This window comes from Gymnoscopelus microlampas (genome assembly GCF_963454915.1).
Source record: "Gymnoscopelus microlampas genome assembly, chromosome: 23".
NCBI lineage: Eukaryota > Metazoa > Chordata > Actinopteri > Myctophiformes > Myctophidae > Gymnoscopelus > Gymnoscopelus microlampas.
In genome coordinates, this window is record NC_139960.1 from 19419640 (window position 1) to 19447622 (window position 27983).

The 27983-nt window shown below is 41.8% G+C and overlaps 2 protein-coding genes across 2 annotated transcripts; both read left to right on the top strand.

Annotated features, from left to right (window-relative positions):
• The first annotated feature begins 437 nt into the window (after positions 1–437).
• Positions 438–12934, top strand: LOC311040012 (protein mono-ADP-ribosyltransferase PARP12-like). Its single transcript, XM_084050079.1, has 12 exons — positions 438–819; positions 1873–2008; positions 3081–3495; positions 3919–3969; positions 4133–4259; positions 4997–5162; positions 7349–7472; positions 7563–7659; positions 7809–7893; positions 9997–10127; positions 10279–10430; positions 10949–12934. The coding sequence occupies exons 1-12, from the start codon at positions 467–469 to the stop codon at positions 11899–11901; spliced, it is 2790 nt and encodes a 929-aa protein (XP_083906205.1). The 5' UTR covers positions 438–466; the 3' UTR covers positions 11902–12934.
• Positions 12935–14953: 2019 nt separating this feature from the next.
• On the top strand, positions 14954–27368 carry LOC311040036 (protein mono-ADP-ribosyltransferase PARP12-like; the record flags this gene model as incomplete). Its single annotated transcript, XM_084050109.1, has 13 exons — positions 14954–15285; positions 17664–17799; positions 18776–19187; positions 19278–19328; positions 19489–19615; positions 21055–21220; positions 21696–21819; positions 21927–22023; positions 22173–22251; positions 25476–25606; positions 25768–25919; positions 26447–26927; positions 27020–27368. 13 exons carry the CDS (start codon positions 14954–14956, stop codon positions 27366–27368), a joined length of 2637 nt encoding a protein of 878 aa, XP_083906235.1.
• Between the last annotated feature and the right edge of the window lie 615 nt (positions 27369–27983).

Sequence of the window (27983 nt, forward strand, 5' to 3'; positions counted from 1 at the left end):
CCAGAAAAAGGTGCAAAGCTATTTTTATGTCCTTTTACACGTCACGTGTTGTCTTCATAGTAGGCTTTATTTAAACAGCAAATGAGTCTGCATTTGTCACAGCTGCCACTGCCAGTTAGGTAACAGTTGACTGCAAGTTGTCACATGTAACATGCTACGACTCCTGCGAGCATAACTTTGTTATTTTATTTTTTTAAATACGGTCTTTAAGGGTAAACAAAATAAGAACACACACACGCACGCACGCACGCACGCACACACACACACACACACACACACACACACACGCACACACACTATATATATCGGTCCACCGTCCCACAGGCTACAATTACTTTTATCTTGAAATAAAGTAGCGGAAGTCAAATGCTTAAGCTCGTTCAGCGTGACGATACTTATTTACGCTCGCTTGACACAGCTAGGTGAAATGAGCGTGTGTGTGTCTCTCTCTCTCCAGTGAGCAAACATGTTCTCACAATCCGATGGTGATGGTAGTGTAACCTATCATAACTCTATGAATTTAACCCAAACTCAGATGGCTGAGTGCGAAATAACCAAATTTATCTGTGCGAATAATGGATCGGTCAATGTGGACGAGTTGGTGGTTAATATCTCTATGGAGGACAGCTCTCAGAACGTCAGAGATATCATCAGGAATCGGGAGAAGTTTTCTAAGGCCGTATTGAACGGCCAACAGAAGGTGATCGCAAAAACAAGTCTTCGAATCTGCAAAAACCCAAACTGTGATGGATGGGGATGTCCCCATCTACACCTGTGTAAGAAGTTCTTGGTTGGAGAGTGTCCGTTTGGACAGGCAAGGTAGGTTTCATTCTTCTCACATTGTTGGAACAATCATTTTAAATTAACTAATAATTAATAGTATTTTACGGTGGTGGAAAAAGTACTCAAATCTTTTGCTTAAGTAAAAGTATCGATACCGCAATTTAGAAATACTCTGTTACAAGTTTGGTATTCAAAATGTGCTTGAGTAAAAGTAAAGTATTGACATCAAAATATACTTAAGTATTAAAAGTAAAAGTACTCATTATGCACAAATATGTCCAATTTCACACGTTTTCAGGTGTATAAAAATAACTTTGAGTAAAAGTACAATAGTTGCCTCTGAGATGTAGTGGGGTAGAATTAGCCTTAGATAAAGACTCTAGTATATTTGATCGATTCTGACATTGTTTTATCTCTACGAGTCCCCCACCCCCCCAGCCCCAGTTCGCACTGGACTGTCAGCTCCAAAGCCCGTACTTCTCCAAACATGGACAAATGCACAATATAAGGTGCTTACCCGCGTGCCCCGAATGTTAACTCGGCGTAAGGCATGTTAGTGTAATGTATTAGTCGATATTCTTCAATAAAGAAATGTTTTAATCCCGTATGTGGCCGAATCTGTCGGAAATTCCCAATGGGCGGTAGTGACGCGCCCATCTGTTGAAACCCGGAATTACACTCAATGTAAACCGGAAGTAAACGAGGGTGGAAAAAAATGGCGTTCGGCCACAGACGGCATTAAAACACTTCTTTATTGAAAGATATGGATTATTACATTAAACTACTACCCCGTAGCGAGAGTTAACATTTGGGGCGTGGGGTTAAGCACCTTTATTTTCAATTTGTACATGTTTGGAGTGTTAACGGGGCATAGTGCTGAAAGTCCCTGTGTCCATGGGGGATGAACCCCACAACTCTCGTAGATTGAAAACGTCAGAATCATAAATACGTCTACGAGAGTTGTATTCTACAGCTACAGCAGCTGTTGGTTTAGGCCTGAGTCATGCCATGTTTTAGTGTGTAAAACGGCTGGGGCAGTGGGCCATATGTTTCTCCAAACACATTTACAACAACTACTACTTCTTATAGGAGACCATGTCGGTTCGGACACGAAGTGAACTCCTTACAGAATGCTTCAGTTCTAAGAGGACAGGGCTTGGCGGATCTGACCATGAGTGAACTTCGCACCTTGTTGCTCCAGAATGACCAGACACTGCTTCCGGCTGTAAGTGAGCCGCTGTATGTTCTTTATCACTGTTTCCCAAACAATGGTTCGGGACCCATTTGTGGGTCACGGTTCAATTTTCGTGAAGATGACAGTGAAGTGACAATAACATTTTTAATACTTAAAATGTTTTACCATTACAGCATCAAAAGTAATCAACAAACTATACAATAAAAACTGGTCAAACATTGGCCAAATAGGCTCTATGCACAGCAGCCATTTTGGAGAGAAATTGGGCCTCTTCTTACTTCCTTCACAGGTGTTACCAATGATACTAATGAAGGCTCTGTTCCATTCTGGTCAAACAGAGTCAGGGTGAGGGTGCTGATATTGTGCATGTTGGCTCACTGGAAACACTAGTGGGTCTCAAAGTGTGGTCCAGGGACCCTCATGGTTCCTTGAGGGTGTGTAACTCTCAGAGTTATGGGGGTCCTTGAAATTTTGAGAACCACTATGCTACACTAAATGGAACAGAGCCTTCATTAGTATCATTGGTAACACCTGTGAAGGAAGTAAGGAAGAGGCCCAATTTCTGTCCAATATGGCTGCTGTGCATAGAGCCTATTGTCAAATATTATAAGAAAGAGGCTAAACATTTGAAAATATTCAAACAATATTTCACAATATTGATCAGGGGGGTCCCCAGTTCAAATAGCCCATTTAGCCTATTTATATGTATTTATTTATTTTAAGTGCATAAACTGTTGGATCAACATGTAAATCAAACTGAATTTAAATTGACTGAAATTTTGATTATGCATTTTAATTTCTTCTTAGTGTTTGGAAAGTTTGCTGCTGGCTGTCATAATCCTGGGTCATGGGTTTAGCTCTGGTCCATAGCGTTAGAAGGTTAGAAAGAACTCCTTTTAATGCTATGGACCAGAGCTAGGTTTAAATGGACTTTAAACTCAAAATTAAAGTGGAGTTATGTGCATATTACTACAGTATATCTACTCAGACTAATTCTCTTTGGACTCTTATAGCTGTGTGTGTGAAACTGTGAATAGAACAATACTAAATATTTGACTTACATATGTTATGTGCCCACCATTTCTCATACTTTTCTTATTAGATATGCTTCGACTACAACAATGACAGGTGCCAGAAGGGTGAAAATTGCACGAGGCTCCACATCTGCGAGAGATACCTGAAGGCTGCCTGTAACTGCCCAAAGGCGCATGATTTCTATGAGCCCCACCCATTGAAAACTCTGCAAGGTAGAGGGGTGACCAACCAAATGCTTTCCTCTATGAAGTTTGTTTACATGAACAAACAGACCTTGAACTTTGAAGAGCGCCAGAACAGCAACCAGAGCGAACAACAACAACGACAACCGCAGCGCAGAGACGGTTCTGTTGATGATATCCTTGATCATCTCCTTGGTGCTGCTGCAGGTGCCATGGGCACCAATGATGTCCCTGGACAGCGTGGCAAGAGAAACAACAGACAAAGAGTCGTACCACAGAAAAACTCAGAGTCAATGAAAGGTAAAGACAAAAAGCCAGTTTGTAAAGCAGGGGTCTTCAACAGGGGTTCCTCAGAGTTACTACAGGGGGTCTTTGTGTGATATGATTTTATTTTTTACCATAACCACTTGAACCCTGGCATCCCTTTTTCTGAGGAGAACTTTAGCCAAAAAGAGCAGATCGAGGCGTTGTGAGCTTGTAGATCTGCTATTTTTGGCGGTAGAGGTATATAGGTGTAGAGGGGAAAAAAGAGCAGACCAAGTAAACAAAAAAGTTTAATCTGAAACACAATTTTATACAATATAGAGGGGGTCCCTGCTTCATCTCTCTCTCAGCTAGGGGGTCCTTGGCCTGAAAACGTTGAAGACCCATGTTCTAAAGCATTAGTTGCAGGGTAAGCTATTCATTCACAAAATAATATTCTTTGTTTTGATGTTTTCTTAGATACAACTGAGATATGCATGTACTTCATCAAGGGCCACTGTATACATACCGGTGAGTAGTAATAAACAGTACTTTAAGCTACTATTATGCATATGAAAAGGAATTATTATATTGTCTTGTGTTTCTAAAACTAATCTTCATGTTTGTTCAGGGTGTTAATCTCCATTTAATTTAAAGGAACCTGTTGTAATGCTGTGGTTTTCTGCTGTTTCAGACAAGTGTTTCAAAGCCCATTCCAAGCTGCCCTACAGATGGGAAGTCAGAGACGGGCGACAGTGGGTTGCTTTGCCCAACAACGAGGAGATCGAGAAAGACTACTGTGACCCTAAAAAGACATACGAGTATGTACTAGTATTAACACATAATAATAATAATAATAATAATAATAATAATAATAATAATAAAAAAAACATTTATATAGCACCTTTCAAAATTGTGTTACAAAGTGCTTTACACATGAGGCAGTGTACACAAAAGCAACAAAAAACAAGGTTAAGGGTGTAGGTTAAGACTTTGACAGGGGGCATTTTCGAATGACAGCCTCCTGAAGGTGTTTACACCTGTTTACATTGCACTGCCTATGATACTACCTTGCTATCATCGTGTTCTCTGTGCTTGTTTGCAGAATGGTAATTCAAAGTGAATGTAGAGCACCATCCTTAGCAGAGAGCTTTTAGGATCACAGCATTCTAAATCACTTTATTCTGTTGTCTTGGTTTGGTAGCTGACACACTGCTCAGGTGCAGATTTACACTTTTTGCCAGTGCAGGCTCAAAACAGTTAAATGCATATTAACCACTTGAACCCCAGCATCCATATTCTGGGCGGAACATTAGCCTGGCCTGAAGCGCCTCTGGAATCGGCACCTTCAGTATGCTCTCCTGTGTTTCATGTTTCTGTTGCTGCTATGACACCTGAATGTCCCTCTAGAATCAATAACCTGAGGGAGACTGTGTACTGTAGTAATAAAATCATGAGCTTGTACCTGCTCCTTTGCCCTGCTGGTCTTCGCTAATACTTCATCAGAAATACAGTATAACGTGCATTATGTGATTTCTCTTACTGTCTTTTTCTATAGTAACAGTATCCAGCCTGTGTGCTTTGACACCATGACCTGTGGACCTAACAGTGCCCGGCGTCTCTCCACTATCTCCTCTGTGCTTCAGCCTACTTTCATTCTCACCACTGAGTGGGCCTGGTACTGGGAGGACGAGTTCGGAACCTGGAACCTGTATGCCTCAGCTGTGAGTGAAAGGCCATTAACGATACAGAAAGCACAACTTAATCCCAGCTTCCCAATTGCTTCACAAATATTAAGACGATTCATAATGCTTAATTTATACTTGGTTGCGTGGCGGAGTCGCACGCCCCCCAAAAAGATCTACAAGCTAACAATGTGTTGCATCGCAGTGCGTGGTGAACTTGTAGATCGGCTATTTCAATATGCAACACTAGTCCAGAGTGTTAACCAGTGTTGATTTCGTCGACTAAATTTATGACAAAAAATGTTCGTCGACTACCTTTTTTCACTGACTAAAACGAAATAAAAACTAAATCAAAGCTAAGGTATGATGACTAAAACTAAGACTAAATATATTGACAATTTCGTCAACAAATAAAAACTAGACTAAAATGTTAGGGAGGGACTAGAGGAGAAGAGATCCAGTAGAACTATGACAAGTATGTTTGGTTGCACTCAAGTGTTGCGCTCTGAAAATAGCAGATGCGTCACGCTGCGACACGTTGTGAGCTTGTAGATACAAAATATATATATACTAGAAGTTCGGGTCGCTACGCGGCACGAACGTCTAGTGTGACGCGTCGTCCACTTTGCATCGCAGATCCATCTTACAGCCACCTCACAGTGTGAGAGAGAGTATTGTGTGAAAGTATGGCAAAGTCGCTGTTATTTCAGACATGACAACGATGTGGTGAAAAGTAAGGCAAATACGCGTATAATCAGAGGACATGGCAACGCTGAGTGTCCTGTGCTTCCCCTCTTTCCGCGGACTCTTGGGACACCCGCGAGCCCTTCGGACCCCCGCGAAACATAGCGGAGCCCTTGGGGGTCCTGCAAGACCCTTGGGGGTTCCCTGGAGACCCTTGGGGGTCCCTGGAGACCTACAGACACGGCGAAGGAAAACGGAAAACTGTAAAGCCACGCATGCAAGAGGTTGCACATGAACTCTTCAGCCGCACTGAGGCGCTCCAACACAAACACTCTGACGCTCCCCTAAATCCACTCCGGGGTCTGAAAATACCCACTTCACACAAAGGGGTGACGTGCATCACCGTTCCAATAACCAAAACTCCACTTCTGGATTCCGAAAAGACCCACAAAAGCGTAGTAGTCCACACACACACACACACACACACACACACACACACACACACACACACACACACACACACACACACACACACACACACACACACACACACACACACACACGCGGTGTAAGGGGAAACACACTCGCCCGCGCGCGCACACAGCCGAAAGAGATGTATTGACTTTCATTAAGTGGCATGTAACAACACACAGTGGAATGAGTACCTTCGTCTGGTGAAGTTCCGATTAAGCTCGTCATTGTGGAGGAGTGGATCAGCGCGTCAGTAGGTAGGTGTTCTCAGCGTGGGTTGGTGTGTTGTGATGAAGTAGAAAGTTCTTCTCCTCTGCATGGGTTGGTGTGTTCTGATGAATTAGAAAGTTGCAGTAGTCAGCGCGTCAGTAGGTAGGTGTTGTCCTCTGCGTGGGTTGGTGTGTTGTGATGAAGTAGGAAGTTCTTCTCCTCTGCGTGGGTTGGTGTGTTGTGATGAAGTAGGAAGTTCTTCTCCTCTGCGTGGGTTGGTGTGTTGTGATGAAGTGGGAAGCTGCAGTAGTTGGATGGGCGAGCGGAGCGTGAGGTTGGGTTGCCATGTCTAGGTGTTGTAAGCGTGAAGTGGCGTGTAATTGGTTGTGGGTGTAGATGATTAGCTCTGTGTTTTTTCATGAAGCTGGTTGCTTGTTGCTCGCACACAATCTGGCAACAGTGATCTCCCGCACGGTGAATCCCTCGCAACTTTGACCTAACTGTAACCTAACTGCAGAGGCACGCTCAGCCGCGCATGGGCAGTTCTGCCGATGCAACTTTGACCTAACTGTAACCTACCGAGGCACACCAGGTCGCGCATGCGCCTTATTCCCAATTGTATAATAAGATATATATATATACTAAAATACATTTTAGTCGACTAAATCAACTGTAGATTTAGTCAACTAAAATCTTATGATATTTAGTCAACTAAAACTAGACAAAAACTAAAACATTTCAGATGACTAAAATATGACTAAAACTACATGGAATTTTATTCAAAAGACTATGACTATAACTGAATCAGTGGTAAACATTTAACAATGGGCTTCACATGCTTTGCTTGACCTGTGTTCTAGACTGGTGGCGCACACAGAGCGGCAGCCATCAGCAGTGCAGACCTGGAGCAGAAGTTCCAGAGTGATGACAAAGCTGAGGTGGAGTTCACTGCTGGTTCACAGACATACACGCTTTGTTTCCAAGGTAAAAATGCATTGTTCAACGTGGCTCAGTATTGAAGCCATTTTGAAGTATATACTGTACATATATTGTATTATCACTTTTCTTTTTCAGATATGATCCAAACTAATAAACGATATGGCACCAAGAGGCTGGTGAGAAGACGTCCTGTCTTTGTTTCTTCAGCTGAAGCACAAGTAATAAAAACAAGGTAATTTGTTGAACGTTTCTAACACAAGAAACTTCATTTATATACTGAAACAAAACACATTTTTGATTGGCTTAAGAGTTGAGGAGAGGCTACAGACATGATCGTTTCTGATATTGACAAAATAGTTTTGTAAATCTACATTTCTTCAGCCGAAGGCCTGCACGGAATCAATCAAATTTCACAGCTCTGCCAGCACACTGGGACAAGTCACAGACTCCTGAAACGGGATACAAGGTATTTTATTTCATTCATACAATGGGACTTTAAACTGTAACATAGTAAGGAAAAGTACCTAAGTACCCCAAATAAGATCCACTGTCATCAAGGGCCCCTCAAATCTTAAAGGATCATATCATTTTGACCATTTCTGTCTTCACATCCGTCTTTATTGGCTTTCACTGCAGTGTGTCGTTACCCATAGCTTATAAATTAATACATACTTACTCTCTGCAGCTCAGTTTCCTACTCACTTCTTAACTCCACGGAATATACTGCTTATAGACATATTTATCTCTGCCAATGGAGTTGGATAATAGGTGTCATTTTGATTGATCTCCAACATTTGTAAACTGATTTGCAATGCATGTAACGTTGTCATATAGGGAAAAGAATAAATGGTTCTGGGGGGGGGGGGGGGGCTACAGAGTCTTGGTTCAGTAAGAGGGGCCTCCCCGTATCTCCAGCTCTTTAGTAATTAGAAAAAAACATTTTTAGGTCAGGATACCAATTTAAACCAACCAGGAGAGATTACTCATACAGGATGCTGGATAAGGAAGTGAAATTGTAAGTGATGAAACAAAAAATTAAGAGACAATCTGACAGATGGGTTCCCTGTCCTGATTGGATGAAATTGTGACCCCACCTGAAAATATATTTTCTGTTGACTATACAGCTGCTCATTAAACAGCTGTTTAGTTGCTGACTAAACAGCAATTGGATGATTGATGAGTGATCTTTTCACACAGATTTATGTTTGTTGGAATGTCTCCATAGGCGACCTTGTGGGTTGTCATCAGGGGTGCACATAACTGGTGCGCAGGTGCGCATGCGCACCCAAAATAGATAATGCGTACCACATCAGACGACGCCAGGTGCTTTTGCGTACCAACAGCTGGGACAGGAATTTCCAAGCTTTTATTTTTTAGCAAAACTAAAAAATAAAAGCCTGGAGATCGAGGCTAGGAATTTACTTCCTGAAGCCACACTCACACACTCTCGCTAAAGCACGCGTCGGCCCCATGTACAGCCATTAGGCGCAGGGGGAGGGGACGCATATTGCACGTGCTTGTGTGATTGTTGCCTCACGTCGCCTCGCATCGCCTCGCTGCGTGCACGCAGCCAGCAGCGGCTGTTAGAGGCACTCGTCACCGATGATGAACGCACCGTAACAGTGAAAAATATGCCGTGACCGTCCAAATCTGGCAATTTCAGATTATCCTGACTTGCCGTGAGCAAAAGTGAGCTAAGCAGTGATGCCATTCACCCCTCAAATATAGCAATATTGCTAAGTGTTATGGGCTGTGTCAGTCTGTAAAGGGCTGTGCATCAGGCATGTGCATATGTATCCACACCCACAGACAACTTTAACTTTATAGAGTAGATACAGTACTGTATATAGGCCAAAGTGTTCTCGGGGAAACAATATTATTGTGTCTGGTAAGGTCAGAGATTTGTGATGCAGTGCCTGGTATGGCTGTGAAGGCCAATTATTTCTTGAATGGTAATCTTGGCTGTAGGTGCTGCAGTACTCTGTTGGAACTAATTTTTCAAGTTGTGAGGCCATAATCCATCAATGCAAACTCGACAATGTTTTTGCATTGATGGATTACCCCACTACTTTGAGGCATTAGTTGTGGCATATGGTGGAGCTTCCTGAAGAAGTATTGTAAATCAAAGTGAACTGCGTGATTCATGTAGTTTGCATAGTAATTGATAACTGTAAAGACTTTTACATGTGCAGTATGAGGCATCAAATGAGTGCCACATAGCCCATTCCTGCCAACACTCACGATTCTCACTATTTTTGACAATTTCTCCCGCAAAAAGAAATAACCTTCAAACTTTCAGTCCGCTTCCCCTTTTTTACCTCCTAAAAAGATCCATACTCTTAACTCACACACACGCAAATACACACTCCTACCCTCCCATAATGATTGTAGCTAAGACAAATTAAGAGTCATTTTAATGTCACCCCCCCCCCCCCCCCCCCAAACAAAACCAAAACACTGGTAGTTCATTTTAACAGGACCTTTACCACAGGTTTGTGGTACCATTTTAGTGGTGCTCCTTTGGGGAACATTATAACTAACATGACTCCATATCCTCTTTCCCCTCCAGCGAGTTGCCCTTACAACCGCCTCGGTGGAATACAAGGAAATCGAGGGTCTATTTCGCAACACCCTGACAGGAGTGGACATTCACAAGATAGAACGGATTCAGAACAAAGCGCTTTGGGAAGTCTTTCAGTGGTACGTCCTTAAAACAGAACTGAAATATCACTTGACCTGTCATATCGACCCTGTTCTTTGCCATATCTGAACTGCCTGCCATGCAAACTGTATATTATTGATCACGTGCTTTATAGGTTTATAATTGCTCTTCTTGTTGGATTACGAAAAGGCAAAAGGATCTGATGAAGAAGAATAATGGAGGTCAGAATGTGGCAGAGAGGAAGCTCTTCCATGGCACGGACTCCAAACATACAGACACCATCTGCCTCAACAACTTTGACTGGAGAATTTGTGGCACACATGGTACTGCTTACGGGAAAGGTGAGTTGAGTGTTCAAGTTCCTTTTTATACTTGTAATTATTTAACAACATTAAACCTTGCATCCATATTTTGGCAATGTTATTAGAAGCGAAAAAATGTATAAATAAAAAGATATGTATACATATATAATAATAATTTCCGCTATTGTCATACAACAAAGTATATAGGGCTTACTGTAAGTGGCTAATGCGCGGCTGTGCTATTCAGTTATACCGACAAATGAATACATTTCTAAGCAATGAATTAAACTCAAAGTGGGGTCCAACGACACTGCAGGGGTCCTTGAGGGGGTTCCAGGGGGTCCCCAGGCAAATGACGTCATTAATTTAACTATAATTACATTTGCTTGAAAGAATTATAATGTTTGAGTCACTATGCTAATAATATGTTTCAGTGTCACCACTATGAGTCTGAAAGTAAATTTGGGGGTTTGTGACATGAAAAAGTTAAACTGTTCTACATGAACCAGAAAAAAAGAAGCCTTGCCAACTTCTCCCATTTCTTTGTTCAATCTCAGGCAGTTACTTTGCCAGGGATGCCAAATACTCCCATAACTACACCGGTGAGTCCACCGTCAAGTTCATGTTCGTGTCCCGTGTGCTGGTGGGCGACTACACCGCGGGGTGTTCCCAGTACGTTCGACCTCCCTCCAAAGACGGCGGGGACACCATCTTCTACGACAGCTGCGTGGATAACGGCAGTAACCCGTCCATATTTGTGGTGTTTGAGAAGCACCAGATCTACCCCGAGTATCTCATCAAGTACGAGATGAAGACGACCTCATACTCGCTGCTGTATAACACAGCGCCGGCAGCCACGTCTAACACAGCAGCAGCAGCATCTGTACAGTTAATTTCACCTGCACCGAAACCAGCGCCTGTACAGAGACCAGCACCTGCATTGGTAGCCTCATATGACGCATTACAGCAGTTAATTTCACCTGCAGTGAGACCAGCACCGGCCACTGCCCCTGCCCCAGCAGCCACGTCTAACACAGCAGCAGCATCTGTACATTATAGTACACCTGCACCGAAACCAGAGCCTGCCCCGAGACCAGCACCTGTACAGAGACCAGCACCTGCATCAGTAGCCTCATATGACGCATATGTACAGCAGTTCATTTCACCTGCACTGAGACCAGCACCTGCCACTGCCCCTGCCGCCACGTCTAACACAGCAGCAGCATCTGTACATTATACTACACCTGCACCGAAACCAGCACCTGCCCCGAGACCAGCACCTGCCCCTGCTCCTGCCCGACCTGCCGCGACGTATAACACAGCATCAGCACCTGCCCCTGCGCCAGCAGCCTCCTATAACACAGCATATTACCAGTATAGTAAACCTGTCATCTTTGAGCCGGCTGCTGCCCCGCGACCTGCACCGTCACCTTTCCCGGCTGTTAGATCATCTTATTCCCCCCCAAGCCAGAAGCCAAAGAAAAAAAGTCCTGACTGTGTCATTTGTTGAATGTGAGGTTCATCAGCCGTGTGGCATCAGATTCACACAAAGAGTATGGTAACGGAAATCATTTTATTCAACTAAGAATCTTAAGGATTTAACTTGCGATGATTGTTTGAAGTGTGCTGTAAGCAATTCTCTAGTGGGGTTTGACTGCCTGAAATTATATGAAATGATATTATATTGTTTATGTTGAAATATTATAGTAGTTGTGAAGTTTGATAATCGGACTTCCCAACCGTTAACATGCTGCATTACACCTATATGACCACTAGAGTGAGACATCACATCATCGCACCTCAGGTTAAACCCTTTCCACATGCCACCAAGTCATTTTTCAGATGACTTGGCTCTGATCTTAGCAACACACACAAATGCAATTAAAGATCTTACACGAACAGCAAACAACTAGGTCTCATGATCTACATGGGAGACATCGAGGTCATGAGGTTCAACACAAAATCTCACTAAGCAGTAACCATCGAGGATCAATGCCTAGAAAATGTGTCAGTCTACCTGGGAAGCACAGATGAAGAAGAATGGGTGTCATGCTTTTTGCCTTTATTCTCTTTTACTATTCCAAGCACTGATCCAGTGTTTTTACACTACATTCATTTATATATAAAAAAAGATTTATGGGGAAAAAGATGAATGTCTCTTGTTATTCACGCCCCAAAATGCACAAACAAATGGCAATGGAAATAATTGTATTACTTTGATGTGAATTTAGAATTTGTATTTAATAATGTCTTGCTTGATATGTGAGTTGTATTATTATGACTGTTAAGTATTACAAAGAATGATATAAACACATAATTCGTGGAATACGTTTATCAGTGATGTAATTTAACTTTACAATTTCGCAAGTTCTGTTAAATCCGTTGATGCACTGTATCTCAAGTTAAGTTATCTCAACTAAAGTATATAATGTAATGACTACTACTATTAAGGTCTTTTATAACTATTAACATAATAGAAATAGTAATCATTATGCCACTGTGCCATCTCCTTCCCACTTTCCCCCCCCAACCCCTCTTCTAACTCCCCCTCTTCTTTCTATGGAAGTAACTATGGGAACTATGCACGAAAACGAATTTCACCCACTTTTTTACCTTGTAAACCTGTGATGTGACAATAAACCTGATTCTGATTGTTGATTGTCATTAACCAAATGAACCCTATAGTCACAATCTGGGCATGTCATAACAGGCAAACATTCAGTGATGTTGCAGATCTACAAAAAGCTCACAGCACGTCGCGAGCTTGCAGATTGGCTATTTCGGCAAAGAGATTTGGTGTAGAGGGAAAAAAGGACGGGACCAAGTATAGAACCCTAACTACTTTTGTAATGTTCAGTATAAGGAGTCTCCCATGTCTCTCCAGCTCTTTAAAAATGCATTTTCAGTGCTCTCTCCTGATTGGCTTAAAATTTGTCACCTACCTGAAAATGTACTATATTCTGTTTACTAAGAGCTGGAGAGACTCCAGTGACCGAACAAACGCTATAGCAATGATTACTATCAGAATATAGTACTTTAACCTTTTTAACAAACAAAACATTTTTTACCAAAGAATATCACTTACCCCTACCTTTAAGTAAAAGTATCAATACTGCAACGTAGAAATACTCTGTTGCGAGTAAAAAGTTGGACTTTAAAATGTACTTGAGTAAAAGTACAAACGTATTGGTATCAAAAAGTAGAAAGTACTCATTATGCAGAATTTCACAATTGTTCAAATGTATAAAAATATTTTGAAAATAGCAGATCTACAAGCTCACAATGCGTCGCATCGCGACAGATTGTGAGCTTGTAGATCAGCTATTTTCAAATGGCCGAAATGTATATAGGGCTGATATATGTTTTGCAATAGGCTAATAATCAAAATCTACAAATTAGTAACTGAAGTTTTCAAATTATTGTAGTGGAGTAAAATTATAATATTTGCCTCTGAGCTGTAGTGGAGTAGAAGTACTAAAAATTGGAAATACTACAGTAAAGTAAAAATACCTCAACATTTTACTAAGTACAGTACCTGAGTAAATGTACCTAGTTACTTTACACCACTGCACCTTCATACATTACCCTGATGATGACTCAAGAGTCCTCCATGCGGACAGCAGTGTAATAACAGTCTCCCAGAATAAGCATACTCATGAGTTTCGTTTTCCAACCATCAGAACTGATACCAATGTACTTCCTCCCTATGACTCATCCAAGCGTCAAGCCAAGCCACAGAATCGTAAGCGTTTGACTCCCGGTGCATGGATTTCAAAATGAAAGGCATGAGTTACAATTTAATATTTTTTACAAGTGTTCTAGAAGAAAAAGCGTTGATCCTGCAACAAATATTTCAGCAACACATTATTCACAATTTGGCAGAAAATGTTCCCCGGCCGCTAGCAGCCAGAAAAAGGTGCAATGCTATTTTTATGTCCTTTATACACGTGTTGTTTTCATAGTAGGCTCCTTCTAATCAGAGCCAATTCTCTGTGGCTCAAGTTTGGGCAGGAAACCATCAAATTAAATGTCTCAGAGACCTGACTTTGGGCAGGAAGCCCTTCAGAATAAAGGTTTCAGGGACAACACATTAATGAACATGGAAACCCCCTTGCGGGTCCGTTACAACAAATACTGATCACAGAGACCCTGGGCAGTTGAATATAACACAGCCTATATACTAACTACAGGCTGATAACCCCCCCCTCAGCCGGTTACATGGCGGCTTTCCGACATTGTTACCCCCTCAGCCAACCATTGACCAACCAACCCTCAATCACCTCGGCTCGGCTACCTACTAATGGAATAGGCTGCAGCTGTGAGCTGACACCGGCTGGGAGGTCCCACACACAGAGTTATAATATGGTCCGACTCCCACAGGCTACAATTACTTTTATATTGAAATAAAATACCGGAAGTCAAATGCTTGTGCTCGTTCAGCATGACGATATTTATTTACGCTCGCTTAACACAGCTGGCGTTTTCACAGATGAGTTAGACTGGGACCGAGCCACCGAGGTTAGTGATAAGAGCGTGTGTGTGACTCTTCTCAGAGAGCAAACATGTTCTCGGATTCCGATTATATGAATTTATCCCAAACTCAGATGGCTGAGGGCGAAATAACCAAATTTATCTGTGCGAATAATGGATCGGTCAATGTTGACGAGTTGGTGGTTAATATCTTTATGGACAACAGCTCTGAATACCAAAACGTCAGAGAGATCATCAGGAATCGGGAGAAGTTTTCTAAGGCCGTGTTGAACGGTCAGCAGAAGGTGATCGCAAAGACAAGTCTTCGAATCTGCAAAAACCCAAACTGTGATGGACGGGGATGTCCCCATCTACACATGTGTAAGAAGTTCTTGGTTGGAGAGTGTCCGTTTGCACAGGGAAGGTAGGTTCAGTGGTGGAAAAAGCTCTCACAGTTTTTACTTAGCGCACAATAAAAGCTATCCAATCCAACGAGTTGAAAAAAGTGTTTAATTCGCCTCTCTCCTTTTATTGCGCGCTAGAAGTTAAAACATTTGAGAGCATTTCAGAAAACCTTTACTTTTTGGAGTAAGGGGTAAAGGGGTAAGAAACATATATAACATGTATAGTGGAAAATATTCCTAACACATTTTGAATGTCCTGCTAAAACGGCACCGACACACGAGGAACCTCATCTCGGAGCTATACAGCGGAGGGAGAGGTTCCGATTGGAGCTAGCAGAATGTTAGCTCCGACGGAACCTCTCCCTCCGCTGTATAGCTCCGAGATGAGGTTCCTCGTTAGTTACTGCCGTCTGTTTTCGAAATGGTCGCACGTCGTCCACTTTACATGTTTCTTACCCCTTTCTGCACATCGTATCCAAAAAGTAAAGCATTTCCGCCACTCTCTCAGATGTTTGAAGTTTTAACGCGCCATAAAAGCCATCCAACGGGTTGAAGAAAGTATTTAATTTGCCTCGGTTTTCATCCGGTTACATGGTTTTTAAGACATTGCGCAAGAGTTGCGCCCGTAGAGATAACATTACTTTGTACCCTACTGGTCAAATGTTGAATTGCATCTTCTAATGCAAAATATTATGGAACCGGATGAAAACCGAGGCAAATTAAATACTTTCTTCAACCCGTTGGATAGCTTTTATGGCGCGTTAAAACTTCAAACATCTGAGAGAGTGGCGGAAATGCTTTACTTTTTGGATACGATGTGCAGAAAGGGGTAAGAAACATGTAAAGTGGACGACGTGCGACCATTTCGAAAACAGACGGCAGTAACTAACGAGGGACCTCATCTCGGAGCTATACAGCGTACAGCGGAGGGAGAGGTTCCGTAGGGGCTAGCAGAATGTCTGCTATTTATCAATTTCAAAATGTTTAAAATAATCTTGCAACGCATTGTGAGCTTGTAGATCTGCTATGTTCAAATGGCCCGAAATGTAGGGGTATGTTTTGTAATAATAATCAAAATTGACAAAGTAACTAGTAACTACAGTTTTCATATAATTTTAGTGGAGTAAAAGTACAATATTTGCCTCTGAGATGTAGTGGAGTAAAAGTACTGAAAATTGGAAATACTCCAGTAAAGTAAAAAAAAAAAATCAGAATTGTACTGAAGTACGGTACTTGAGTAAATGTACTTATTACACCACTGCATTGTTTTACTTTACACCACTGCATTGTTGGAACAATCCTTTTAAATTAATTAATAGTAGGCTATTTTAACTTAAGCCTGCCAGAATTATTTAAGATTTTTTGCAGTTTTATGCCAGAGATTTTTCATTGAGAAAAAAAAAGTACTCAGGATCCGAGATACAGAATTTTTAAGTTTTAAGTTAACAAGGAAGTGGATAGGAGTCTAGATCTTCGAAAAATCATATACATTTTTTTGTTTTTTTTGTTTTAAAGATCAAGTTAACTTGATCTTGGCAATCAATGTTAATCGAAGGCAGAGTTTTGTCCAACTGGACTTCAGCAGCTGTATAGTTGAGGCCTGAGTCATGCCATGTTTTAGTGTGTAAAACGTCTCGCTGGAGCCATAGCCCTGGCTGAAACACGACTATCATATCATGACAGTCATGGATGAACTTCAATCAACCTGGTGTTTTGCACTTTATCTTTTTTTAGCCTGTATATCTACATAAACGTTCAGATTTCAAAATATAAAGTGCTGACCCCATGGCCACAGATCTTACAATTATGTACGGGCCCTCAGAAGTACCCGTATCTTCCGTATTGTTCAATTAAAACATTTTAATCTGATCGGTGGCCATGTTCTTAGTGTTATAATGTATCAGAGTGCAGTACACCTCCCAACCGATAGGGTCGCGTAGGTGAAAGCATATGGAGGAAATAGGAAGAAAATGGGCACCGATCGGATTAAAATGCTTTTTATTGAACAATGCGGAAAAAACGGGTACTTCTGAGTGCCCGAACATAATTGTAACATCCGTGGCCATGGTATATGCTCTTTATATTTGAAATCTGAACGTTTATGTAGATGTCGGGTCGTAAATGGAGAAAGTGCGAACACCAGGTTGAAGTTCATCCATGACTGTCACGATATGACAATCATGTTTGAAGGCTATAGTTCCATTCTTATTGTCACATTGTTGGAACATTTTTTTTTAATTAATTAATTGATTGTATTTTAGCCTAATCGAAGGCCGAGTTTTGTTAGTTAGGCCAGTGAGTCATGCCATGTTTTAGTGTGTAAAGCGCCTGGCTGGCCTGGTGCCATATGTTTCTCCAATTTGACAACCATGTTTACAACAACTACTACTTCTTATAGGAGACCATGTAAGTTCGGACACGATGTGGACTCCTTACAGAATGCTTCAGTTCTAAGAGGACAGGGCTTGGCGGATCTGACCATGAATGAACTTCGCACCTTGTTGCTCCAGAATGACCAGTCACTGCTTCCGGCTGTAAGTGAGCTGCTGTATGTTCTTTATCACTGTTTCCCAAACAATGGTTCGGGGACCCATTTGTGGGTCGCGGCTCAATCTTCCTGGGTCACGACTCACAAGTAAATATCCATTTTTTGTTTCCTAAAATTTGTCATTCATTATTATAATTTTAAAATGTATTTATAAAGATTTACACTAACATTCAAAAATGTTAACGAGTGGGAAACAAATTCAAACATTTCATGAATAAACCAGCAATAATCAAAGACATTCCCTTAATTAGAAAACAAATGTTTAAGAAGTAGTGAAAATAGCAGATCTGCAAGCTCCCAACGTGACGCGTTGTGAGCTTGTAGATCTGCTATTTTCAATGGTTTGAGTCCCGGCAAGCATCTGATTCCTCTTTTGGGTCTTGAGCTAAAAAGTTTGGGAACCACTGTTCTTTATAACGCATTGCAATGGGAGTTCTGCTATTTAGCCTATTTATTTATGTATTTATTCATTTAAAGTGCATATACTGATGGATCAACATGTATGAAACTGAATTTAAATTAACTGAAATATTGATGATGCTTTAAAAAAAAAAAAAATTGATAGTTTTTGGAAAGATTGCTGGCTGTCATAATGTTGTCATATGTTCCATAGTGTTAGAAGGAACTCCTTCTAACGCTATGGACCAGAAACGGGTTTAAATGGACTTTGAACTCAAAATTAAAGTGCAGTTCTGTGCAAGTTACTACAGTATCCCTCTAGACTCAAACTGAAATGATCTTTGTACTCTTTTAGCTGTGTGTGTGTGTGTGTGTGTGTGTGTGTGTGTGTGTGTGTGTGTGTGTGTGTGTGTGTGTGTGTGTGTGTGTGTGTGTGTGTGTGTGTGTGTGTGTGTGTGTGTGTGTGTGTGTGTGTGTGTGTGTGGTGTGTCTGAATAGAACAATACTAAATATTTGACTTACATATGTTATGTGCCCACCATTTCTCATCATTTTCTTATTAGATATGCTTCGACTACAACAATGACAGGTGCCAGAAGGGTGAAAATTGCACAAGGCTCCACATCTGCGAGAGATACCTGAAGGCTGCCTGTAACTGCCCAAAGGCGCATGATTTTTATGAGCCCCACCCATTGCAAACTCTGCAAGGTAGAGGGGTGACCAACCACATGCTTTCCTCTATGAAGTTTGTTTACATGAACAAACAGACCTTGAACTTTGAAGAGCGCCTCAACAGCAAGCACAGCGAACAACAACAACGACAACCGCATCGCAGATCTTCTGTTGATGATATCTTTGATGATCTCCTTGTTGCTGCTGCAGGTACCATGGGCACCAATGATGTCCCTGGACAGCGTGGCAAGAAAAACAACAGACAAAGAGTCGTACCACAGAAAAACTCAGAGTCAATGAAAGGTAAAGACAAAAAGCCAGTTTGTAAAGCATTAGCTGCAGGGTAAGCTATTCATTCACAAAATAATATTTTTTGTTTTTATGTTTTCTTAGATACAACTGAGATATGCATGTACTTCATCAAGGGCCACTGTAAACATACCGGTGAGTGAGTAGTAATAAACAGTACTTAGCCTACTATTATGCATATGCAAAGGAATTATATCGTCTTGTTTCTAAAAATAATCTTCATGTTTGTTCATGGTGTTAATCTCCAGTTCATTTAAAGGAACCTGTTGTATGCTGTGGTTTTCTGCTGTTTCAGACAAGTGTTTCAAAGCCCATTCCAAGCTGCCCTACAGATGGGAAGTCAGAGACGGGCGACAGTGGGTTGCTTTGCTCAACAACGAGGAGATCGAGAAAGACTACTGTGACCCTAAAAAGACATACGAGTATGTACTAGTTTTAACACATAATAATAATGAAACTTTATTTATATAGCACCTTTCAAAATGTTGTTACAAAGTGCTTTACACATGAGGCAGGGTACACAAAAGCAACAAGAGACATTTCAACAATCAACATGATAGACTAAATAGGTCAAGGTATACTTTATTGTCCCGGGTAGGGAAATTCTAAATGTCATGGTGCAAAAAGTACACAAAACTATCATAAAATACTAATGCGCACACAATATAATCCCTCCCGTAAACACTTATTTACATGTACTCTCACCCATATTATACACACCCACACAGACATGAGGCTTCACCATCCCAGTATTGGTACATTATCTTATAACTATACTCCTAACATGTGTAATTATGGATAATAAGTTTGCACAGTACTTTTCTCCTTATCCCAGCATAATGTTTGTACCGCGTCTGTCTGTTCCTGTCTTGTCTTGCCGTGTCTTGCTTATATGTATAAGCTATATGACTAATATCTTCCATTCATGTAATATGGCTTGTGAAAATGTATATACATGTTTGTTCTATGTGCATAATAAACCTCAGGGCACTGGGGTACTATCACACTACCTACTGTATGATACTACCTTGCTATCATCGTGTTCTCAGCATTCTAAATCACTTTTTTTTGTTGTCTTGGTAGCTGACACACTGCTCAGGTGCAGATTTACACTTCTGCCAATGCAGGCGCAAAACAGTTAAATGCATATTAACCACTTGAACCCCAGCATCCATATTCTGGGCGGAACATACTGTAAGCCCCTGAAGCACCTATGGAATCGGCACCTACAGTTAGGCCTGTCACAATTATTACATAATCGTCTAATCGCAATTATTTTATATATCGCAATTATTTTTGCATAATCGTCATAATCAATTCCATGTAAAAAAAGTCATATTTTCAAAAAATGACAAAAATATTGGAAATAGCAGATCTATAAGCTCAAAACGCGTCGCGATGCGACACGTTTTGAGCTTATAGATCGGCTATTTCCACTATTAATGTTTATTTTTAAGTATAAAGTAATTAAATGTGTTATTTGTCATATCTGCCCTGTGCAACTTTTGTTTACGAAAGCTAAAAGCCAAACAGAAATGTAATTTTTATTCATAATTTTCAACGACAGAAACACAATTAAATTGTTAATTGCAATTATTTGAGGGATAATTAATCGTCAACTTAAATTTGTAATCGTGACAGCCCTACCTACAGTATGCTCTCCTGTGTTTCATTCCCACTACTGATGCTGCTATGACACCTAAATGTCCCTCTAGAATCAATAAAGGTTTATCTTAACCTGAGGGAGACTGTGTACTGTAGTAATAACATCATGAGCTTGTACTCCTTTGCCCTGCTAGTCAATACTTCATCAGAAATACAGTATAACGTGCATTATGTTTTTTTTCTTTTTCTTCTATAGTAGCAGTACCCAGCCTGTGTGCTTTGACACCATGACCTGTGGACCTAACAGTGCCCGGCGTCTCTCCACTGTCTCTTCTGTGCTTCAGCCTACCTTCATTCTCACCACTGAGTGGGCCTGGTACTGGGAGGACGAGTTCGGAACCTGGAACCTGTATGCCTCAGCTGTGAGTGAAAGGCCATTAACAATACAGAAAGGACAACTTAGTCCCAGCTTCCCAATTGCTTCACAAATATTAAGATGATTCATAATGCTTAATTTATACTTGGTTGCGTGCAACACCGGTGTTGCACGCCCCCCAAAAAGATCTACAAGCTAACAATGTGTTGCATCGCAGTGCGCGGTGAACTTGTAGATCGGCTATTATCAATATGCAACACTAGTCCAGAGTGTTAACACTGCAGATGTGCCCAGTGGTAAAAAATGGGCAGTGGTGTAAAGTAACTAAGTACATTTACTCAAGTACTGCACACACACTTTTGTACTTTTACTCAAGTAAATTTTGAATTCCGGACTTTTACTTGTAACGGAGTACTTCTACGTAGCAGTATTGATACTTTTACTTAAGTATAACATTTGAGTACTTTTTTCCACCACTGAAAAAAATGGTCTTCACAAGCTTTGCTTGACCTGTGTTCTAGACTGGTGGTGCACACAGCATGGCGGCCATCAGCAGTGCAGATCTTGAGCAGAAGTTCCAGAGTGATGACAAAGCTGAGGTGGAGTTCACTGCTAGTTCACAGACATACACGCTTAGTTTCCAAGGTAAAAATGCATTGTTCAACGTGGCTCATTAAAACTATGTCACATGTATTGAAGCCAATTTGAAGTATATACTGTACATATATTGTATTATCACTTTTCTTTCTCAGATATGATCCAAACTAATAAACGATATGGCACCAAGAGGCTGGTGAGAAGACGGCCTGTCTTTGTTTCTTCAACTGAAGCACAAGTAATAAAAACAAGGTAATTTGTTGAACGTTTCTAACACGAGAAACTTCATTTATATACTGAAACGAAACACATTTTTGATTGGCTTAAGAGTTGAGGAGAGGCTACAGACATGATTGTTTCTGATATTGACTAAATAGTTTTGTAAATCTACATTTCTTCAGCCGAAGGCCTGCACGGAATCAATCAAATTTCACAGCTCTGCCAGCACACTGGGACAAGACTCCTGAAACGGGATACAAGGTATTTTATTTCATTCATACATTGGAACTTTAAACTGTAACATAGTAAGGAAAAGTACCTAAGTACCCCAAATAAGATCCACTGTCATCAAGGGCCCCTCAAATCTTAAAGGATCATATCATTTTGACCATTTCTGTCTTCACATCCGTCTGGATTGGCTTTCACTGCAGTGTGTTGTTACCCATAGCTTATAAATTAATACATACTTACTCTCTGCAGCTAACAGCTTCCTACTCACTTCTAAACTCCATGGAATATACTGCTTATAGACATATTTATCTCTGCCAATGGAGTTGGATAGATGGGTGTTATTTTGATTGATCTCCAACATTTATAAACTGATTTGCATGAAACATTGTCATATAGGGAACAGAATAAATGGTTATGGGGGGGGGGGGGGGGGGGCTACAGGGTGTTGGTTCAGTAAGAGGGGCCTCCCCGTCTCTCCAGCTCTTCAGTAATTAGAAAATTATTTTTTAGGTCAGGATACCAATTTAAACCAATCAGGAGAGATTACCCATACAGGATGCTGGATAAGGAAGTGAAATTGTAAGTAATTGTGAGCTACTGCCGACTGAGTCACATTTAACTGTGTCAATTTGTTTGATGGAATAATGACACCTCTTAACTTGTTCACAAATGGCTCTAACAACAATAAAATATCAATTGCACAAATTAAAAGTGCGGGGTGCGTAATTGTTGTATAAACCACTGTAATAAAGTTATTAACCTTGCAGACTACGCCACTTAGGTTTGAATTATAGGAGCCTAAGAACTCCTGGATTAACCTTCTTTGTTTCAACAGGCTTTTTACAGGTTCGAGATAACTGGGTAAGTACTTGTACATTTAAGAGAACACAACACCAATAAAACCAAGGAGGAACTGAAACCACACAACGGATAAAAAGGGAGGAACATACATTTATTAAAGAATTCCCTAATACAAGAGGCCTCTGTGCCTTTAAAACACATACAAAAATAAACAATCCTAAAATATAAACCCTAACCTCCTATGGCGCCTCTAACTAACTAAAATGCAAAACAATGGCAACAACAATAATAGTAAGAACACACAATAAATAGCAAAATAGGCAACAATACTTTTATAAAAGTAAAGTGCGGTGCTTATCTAAAGTGCATTCTGTACTACATGGGATGAGGCCAATTCAAGCGCAACACCAGGGGTTTTCTTCGGCCAATAGCAGAGTGTGCAAATAATAGCAATAGTGCATCAAGTACTTATGGACAAGTAAAGTGCAGGTGCTATAAAAATGCAATAAATACTTAAGACAATGTGTGCTAATACTGGGGGAAAACAGGTGGAGGGAAGCCAGCCAGGACTCTTCAATGTTCGTCTGTTTCTTATCACCGTCTGGAAGTACAGAACAATAGGCCAGTTCATCTATTCACAGACAAGGTACTGTGGCTGCTAGCAGAGGTGGCTATCACAATACGAGTGTTGCATGGATCGAAAACTTACTCCGAAGGCAGCTTTCGCTGCCTACTGATGGAGTTGCGCGTGCAACACTTTAGCCCTCTGTCGCCGCTCCTTATAGGGTCTGGTCTCTGCTGCTGTTTTCCTCTCCTTCCCCTCTGCACACAACGTCTTCCACGGGTCAAGGTAACAATGGAGCCGTCTGCCACAATGTTTGTTCGGCCTTCAATGGCTGGCAGCACGCGCTCTCCCGTCTTTCCTCGTCCTCTCTCTCACACTCTCTCACGGCTCCTCACTCCATCCTTCTCTCTCTGCTGCCTTTTTAAACTGAGCGGTTCTTCTCATTGCTCTGGTGTGGCCGCGCCCTTCTCCGCCGCGGTTGGCTGCTGGTGACCGCGCCCTTGCGTCAGTCAATCTATCAGCTGGTTACTGTCATTGTCATTTTGGACCGTACCAAGTAGCTCGGGGACCGGGGGGAAAACATTGTCCATTCAATAAATACACAGTGCACAATTACAATCAAGGTTAAAAGCGGTGTTAAGATGATGAGTACAGTGCATCAATTAAATAACAAAAAATAATAAGAATGCCTCGTTTTCCACCCTGTCACATAATGAAACAAAAAATTAAGAGACAATCTATCTGATAGATGGGGTTTCTGTCCTGATTGGATGAAATTGTGACCCCACCTGAAAATATATTTTCTGTTGACTATACAGCTGCTCATTAAACGGCTGTGCGTGAGCAACAGTGAACTAAGCAGTGACGCCATTCACCCCTCAAATATAGCAATATTGCTAAGTGTTATGGGCCGTGTCAGTCTGTAAAGGGCTGTGCATCAGGCATGTACATATGTATCCACACCCACAGACAACTTTAACTTTATAGAGTAGATACAGTACTGTATATAGGCCAAAGTGTTCTCGGGGAAACAATATTATTGTGTCTGGTAAGGTCAGAGATTTGTGATGCAGTGCCTGGTATGGCTGTGAAGGCCAATTATTTCTTGAATGGTAATCTTGGCTGTAGGTGCTGCAGTACTCTGTTGGAACTCATTTTTCAAGTTGTGAGGCCATAATCCATCAATGCAAACTCGACAATGTCTTCCCCACTACTTTGAGGCATTAGTTGTGGCATATGGTGGAGCTTCCTGAAGAAGTATTTTAAATCAAAGTGAACTGCGTGATTCATGTAGTTTGCATAGTAATTGATAACTGTAAACACATTAACATGTGCAGTATTAGGCATCAAATGAGTGCCACATAGCCCATTCCTGCCAACACTCACGATTCTCACAGGAGTCAAACAATTTTTGACCATTTCCCCCGCTGTTCTCCCGATTGGTAATTTCTCCCATTCATTTCCTGATTTCATGCACAGTGCATGTGTAAACAACCCTGTCTGACGTGTGACGCTCACTCAAACCCGCTCAGAAGCAGAATCAACTCTGTTCTGCTTTGCTTAGTTTACTGCTGAAAAGATAAATGGATGACAGTTCCCAAAAAGAAATAACCTTCAAACTTTCAGTCCGCTTCCCCTTTTTTACCTCCTAAAAAGATCCGTACTCTTAACTCACACACACGCAAATACACACTCCTACCCTCCCATAATGATTGTAGCTAAGACAAATTAAGAGTCATTTTAATTTCACCCCCCCCCCCAAACAAAAACAAAACACTGGTAGTTCATTTTAGCAGGACCTTTATCACAGGTTTGTGGTACCATTTTAGTGGTGCTCCTTTGGGGAACATTATAACTAACATGACTCCATATCCTCTTTCCCCTCCAGCGAGTTGCCCTTACAACCGCCTCGGTGGAATACAAGGAAATCGAGGGTCTATTTCGCAACACCCTGACAGGAGTGGACATTCACCAGATAGAACGGATTCAGAACAAAGCACTTTGGGAAGTCTTTCAGTGGTACGTCCTTAAAACAGAACTGAAATATCACTTGACCTGTCATATCGACGGGACGCTGTTCTTTGCTATTTATATATCTGAACTGCCATGCAAACTGTATGATATTATTGACCATGTGCTTTATAGGTTTATAATTTCTCTTCTTGTTGGATTACGAAAAGGCAAAAGGATCTGATGAAGAAGAATAATGGAGGTCAGAATGTGGCAGAGAGGAAGCTCTTCCATGGCACGGACTCCAAACATACAGACACCATCTGCCTCAACAACTTTGACTGGAGAATTTGTGGCACACATGGTACTGCTTACGGGAAAGGTGAGTTGAGTGTTCAAGTTCCTTTTTATACTTGTTATTTAACACCATTAAACCTTGCATCCATATTTTCGGAATGTTATTAGAAGCGAAAAAATGTATAAATAAAAGATATGTATACATATATAATAATAATTTCCGCTATTGTCATACAACAAAGTATATAGGGCTTACTGTAAGTGGCTAATGCGCGGCTGTGCTATTCAGTTATACCTACAAATGAATACATTTCTAAGCAATGAATTAAACTCAAAGTGGGGTCCAACGACACTGCAGGGGTCCTTGAGGGGGTTCCAGGGGGTTCCAGGGGGTCCCCAGGCAAATGACGGCATTAATTTAACTATAATTACATTTGCTTGAAAGTATTATAATGTTTGAGTCACTGTGCAAATAATATGTTTCAGTGTGACCACTGTGAGTCTGAGAGTAAATTTGGGGGTTTGTGACATGAAAAAGTTAAACTGTTCTACATGGTGAACCAGAAAAAAAGAAGCCTTGCCAACTTCTCCCATTTCTGTGTTCAATCTCAGGCAGTTACTTTGCCAGGGATACCAAATACTCCCATAACTACACCGGTGAGTCCACCGTCAAGTTCATGTTTGTGTCCCGTGTGCTGGTGGGCGACTACACCGCGGGGTGTTCCCAGTACGTTCGACCTCCCTCCAAAGACGGCGGAGACACCATCTTCTACGACAGCTGCGTGGATAACGGCAGTAACCCGTCCATATTTGTGGTGTTTGAGAAGCACCAGATCTACCCCGAGTATCTCATCAAGTACGAGATGAAGACGACCTCATACTCGCTGCTGTATAACACAGCGCCGGCAGCCACGTCTAACACAGCAGCAGCATCTGTACAGTATAGTACACCTGCACCGAAATCAGCGCCTGCCCCGAGACCAGCACCTGCACAGAGACCAGCACCTGCATCGGTAGCCTCATATGACGCATTACAGCAGTTAACTGCCCCGAGACCATTACCTGCACAGAGACCAGCACCTACATTACAGCAGTTAACTGCCCCGAGAACATTACCTGCACAGAGACCAGCACCTACATTACAGCAGTTAACTGCCCCGAGACCATTACCTGCACAGAGACCAGCACCTACATTACAGCAGTTAACTGCCCCGAGAACATTACCTGCACAGAGACCAGCACCTACATTACAGCAGTTAACTGCCCCGAGAACATTACCTGCACAGAGACCAGCACCTACATTACAGCAGTTAACTGCCCCGAGAACATTACCTGCACAGAGACCAGCACCTACATTACAGCAGTTAACTGCCCCGAGAACATTACCTGCACAGAGACCAGCACCTACATTACAGCAGTTAACTGCCCCGAGAACATTACCTGCACAGAGACCAGCACCTACATTACAGCAGTTAACTGCCCCGAGACCATTACCTGCACAGAGACCAGCACCTACATCAGTAGCCTCATATGACGCATTACAGCAGTTAATTTCACCTGCACTGAGACCAGCACCTGCACCGAGACCAGCACCTGTACAGAGACCAGCACCTACATTGGTAGCCTCATTGGCCGCATTTCAGCAGTTAACTGCCCCGAGACCATTACCTGCACAGAGACTAGCACCTACATCAGTAGCCTCATATGACGCATTACAGCAGTTAATTTCACCTGTACAGAGACCAGCACCTGCCACTGCCCTTGCCCCAGCAGCCACGTCTAACACAGCAGCAGCATCTGTACAGTATAGTACACCTGCACCGAAACCAGTGACTGCCCCGAAACCAGCACCTGCACAGAGACCAGCACTTGTACAGAGACCAGCACCTGCATCGGTAGCCTCATTTGACGCATATGTACAGCAGTTAATTTCACTCGCACTGAGACCAGCACCTGCCACTGCCCCTGCCCCGGTAGCCACGTCTAACACAGCAGCAGCATCTGTACAGTATAGTACACCTGCACCGAAACCAGCGCCTGCCCCAAGACCAGCACGTGTACAGAGACCAGCACCTGCATCGGTAGCCTCATATGACGCATTACAGCAGTTCATTTCACCTGCAGTGAGACCAGCACCGGCCACTGCCCC

What these genes read in the sequence shown, in the direction of transcription:
- LOC311040012 (XM_084050079.1), top strand. Translation starts at nt 467, where the DNA reads ATGTTCTCACAATCCGATGGTGATGGTAGTGTAACCTATCATAACTCT. An exon ending in AAACTCAGAGTCAATGAAAG is followed by an intron (nt 3,496 to 3,918) that starts GTAAAGACAAAA and finishes ATGTTTTCTTAG; the next exon opens with ATACAACTGAGATATGCATG. An exon ending in CTTTGGGAAGTCTTTCAGTG is followed by an intron (nt 10,128 to 10,278) that starts GTACGTCCTTAA and finishes GATTACGAAAAG; the next exon opens with GCAAAAGGATCTGATGAAGA.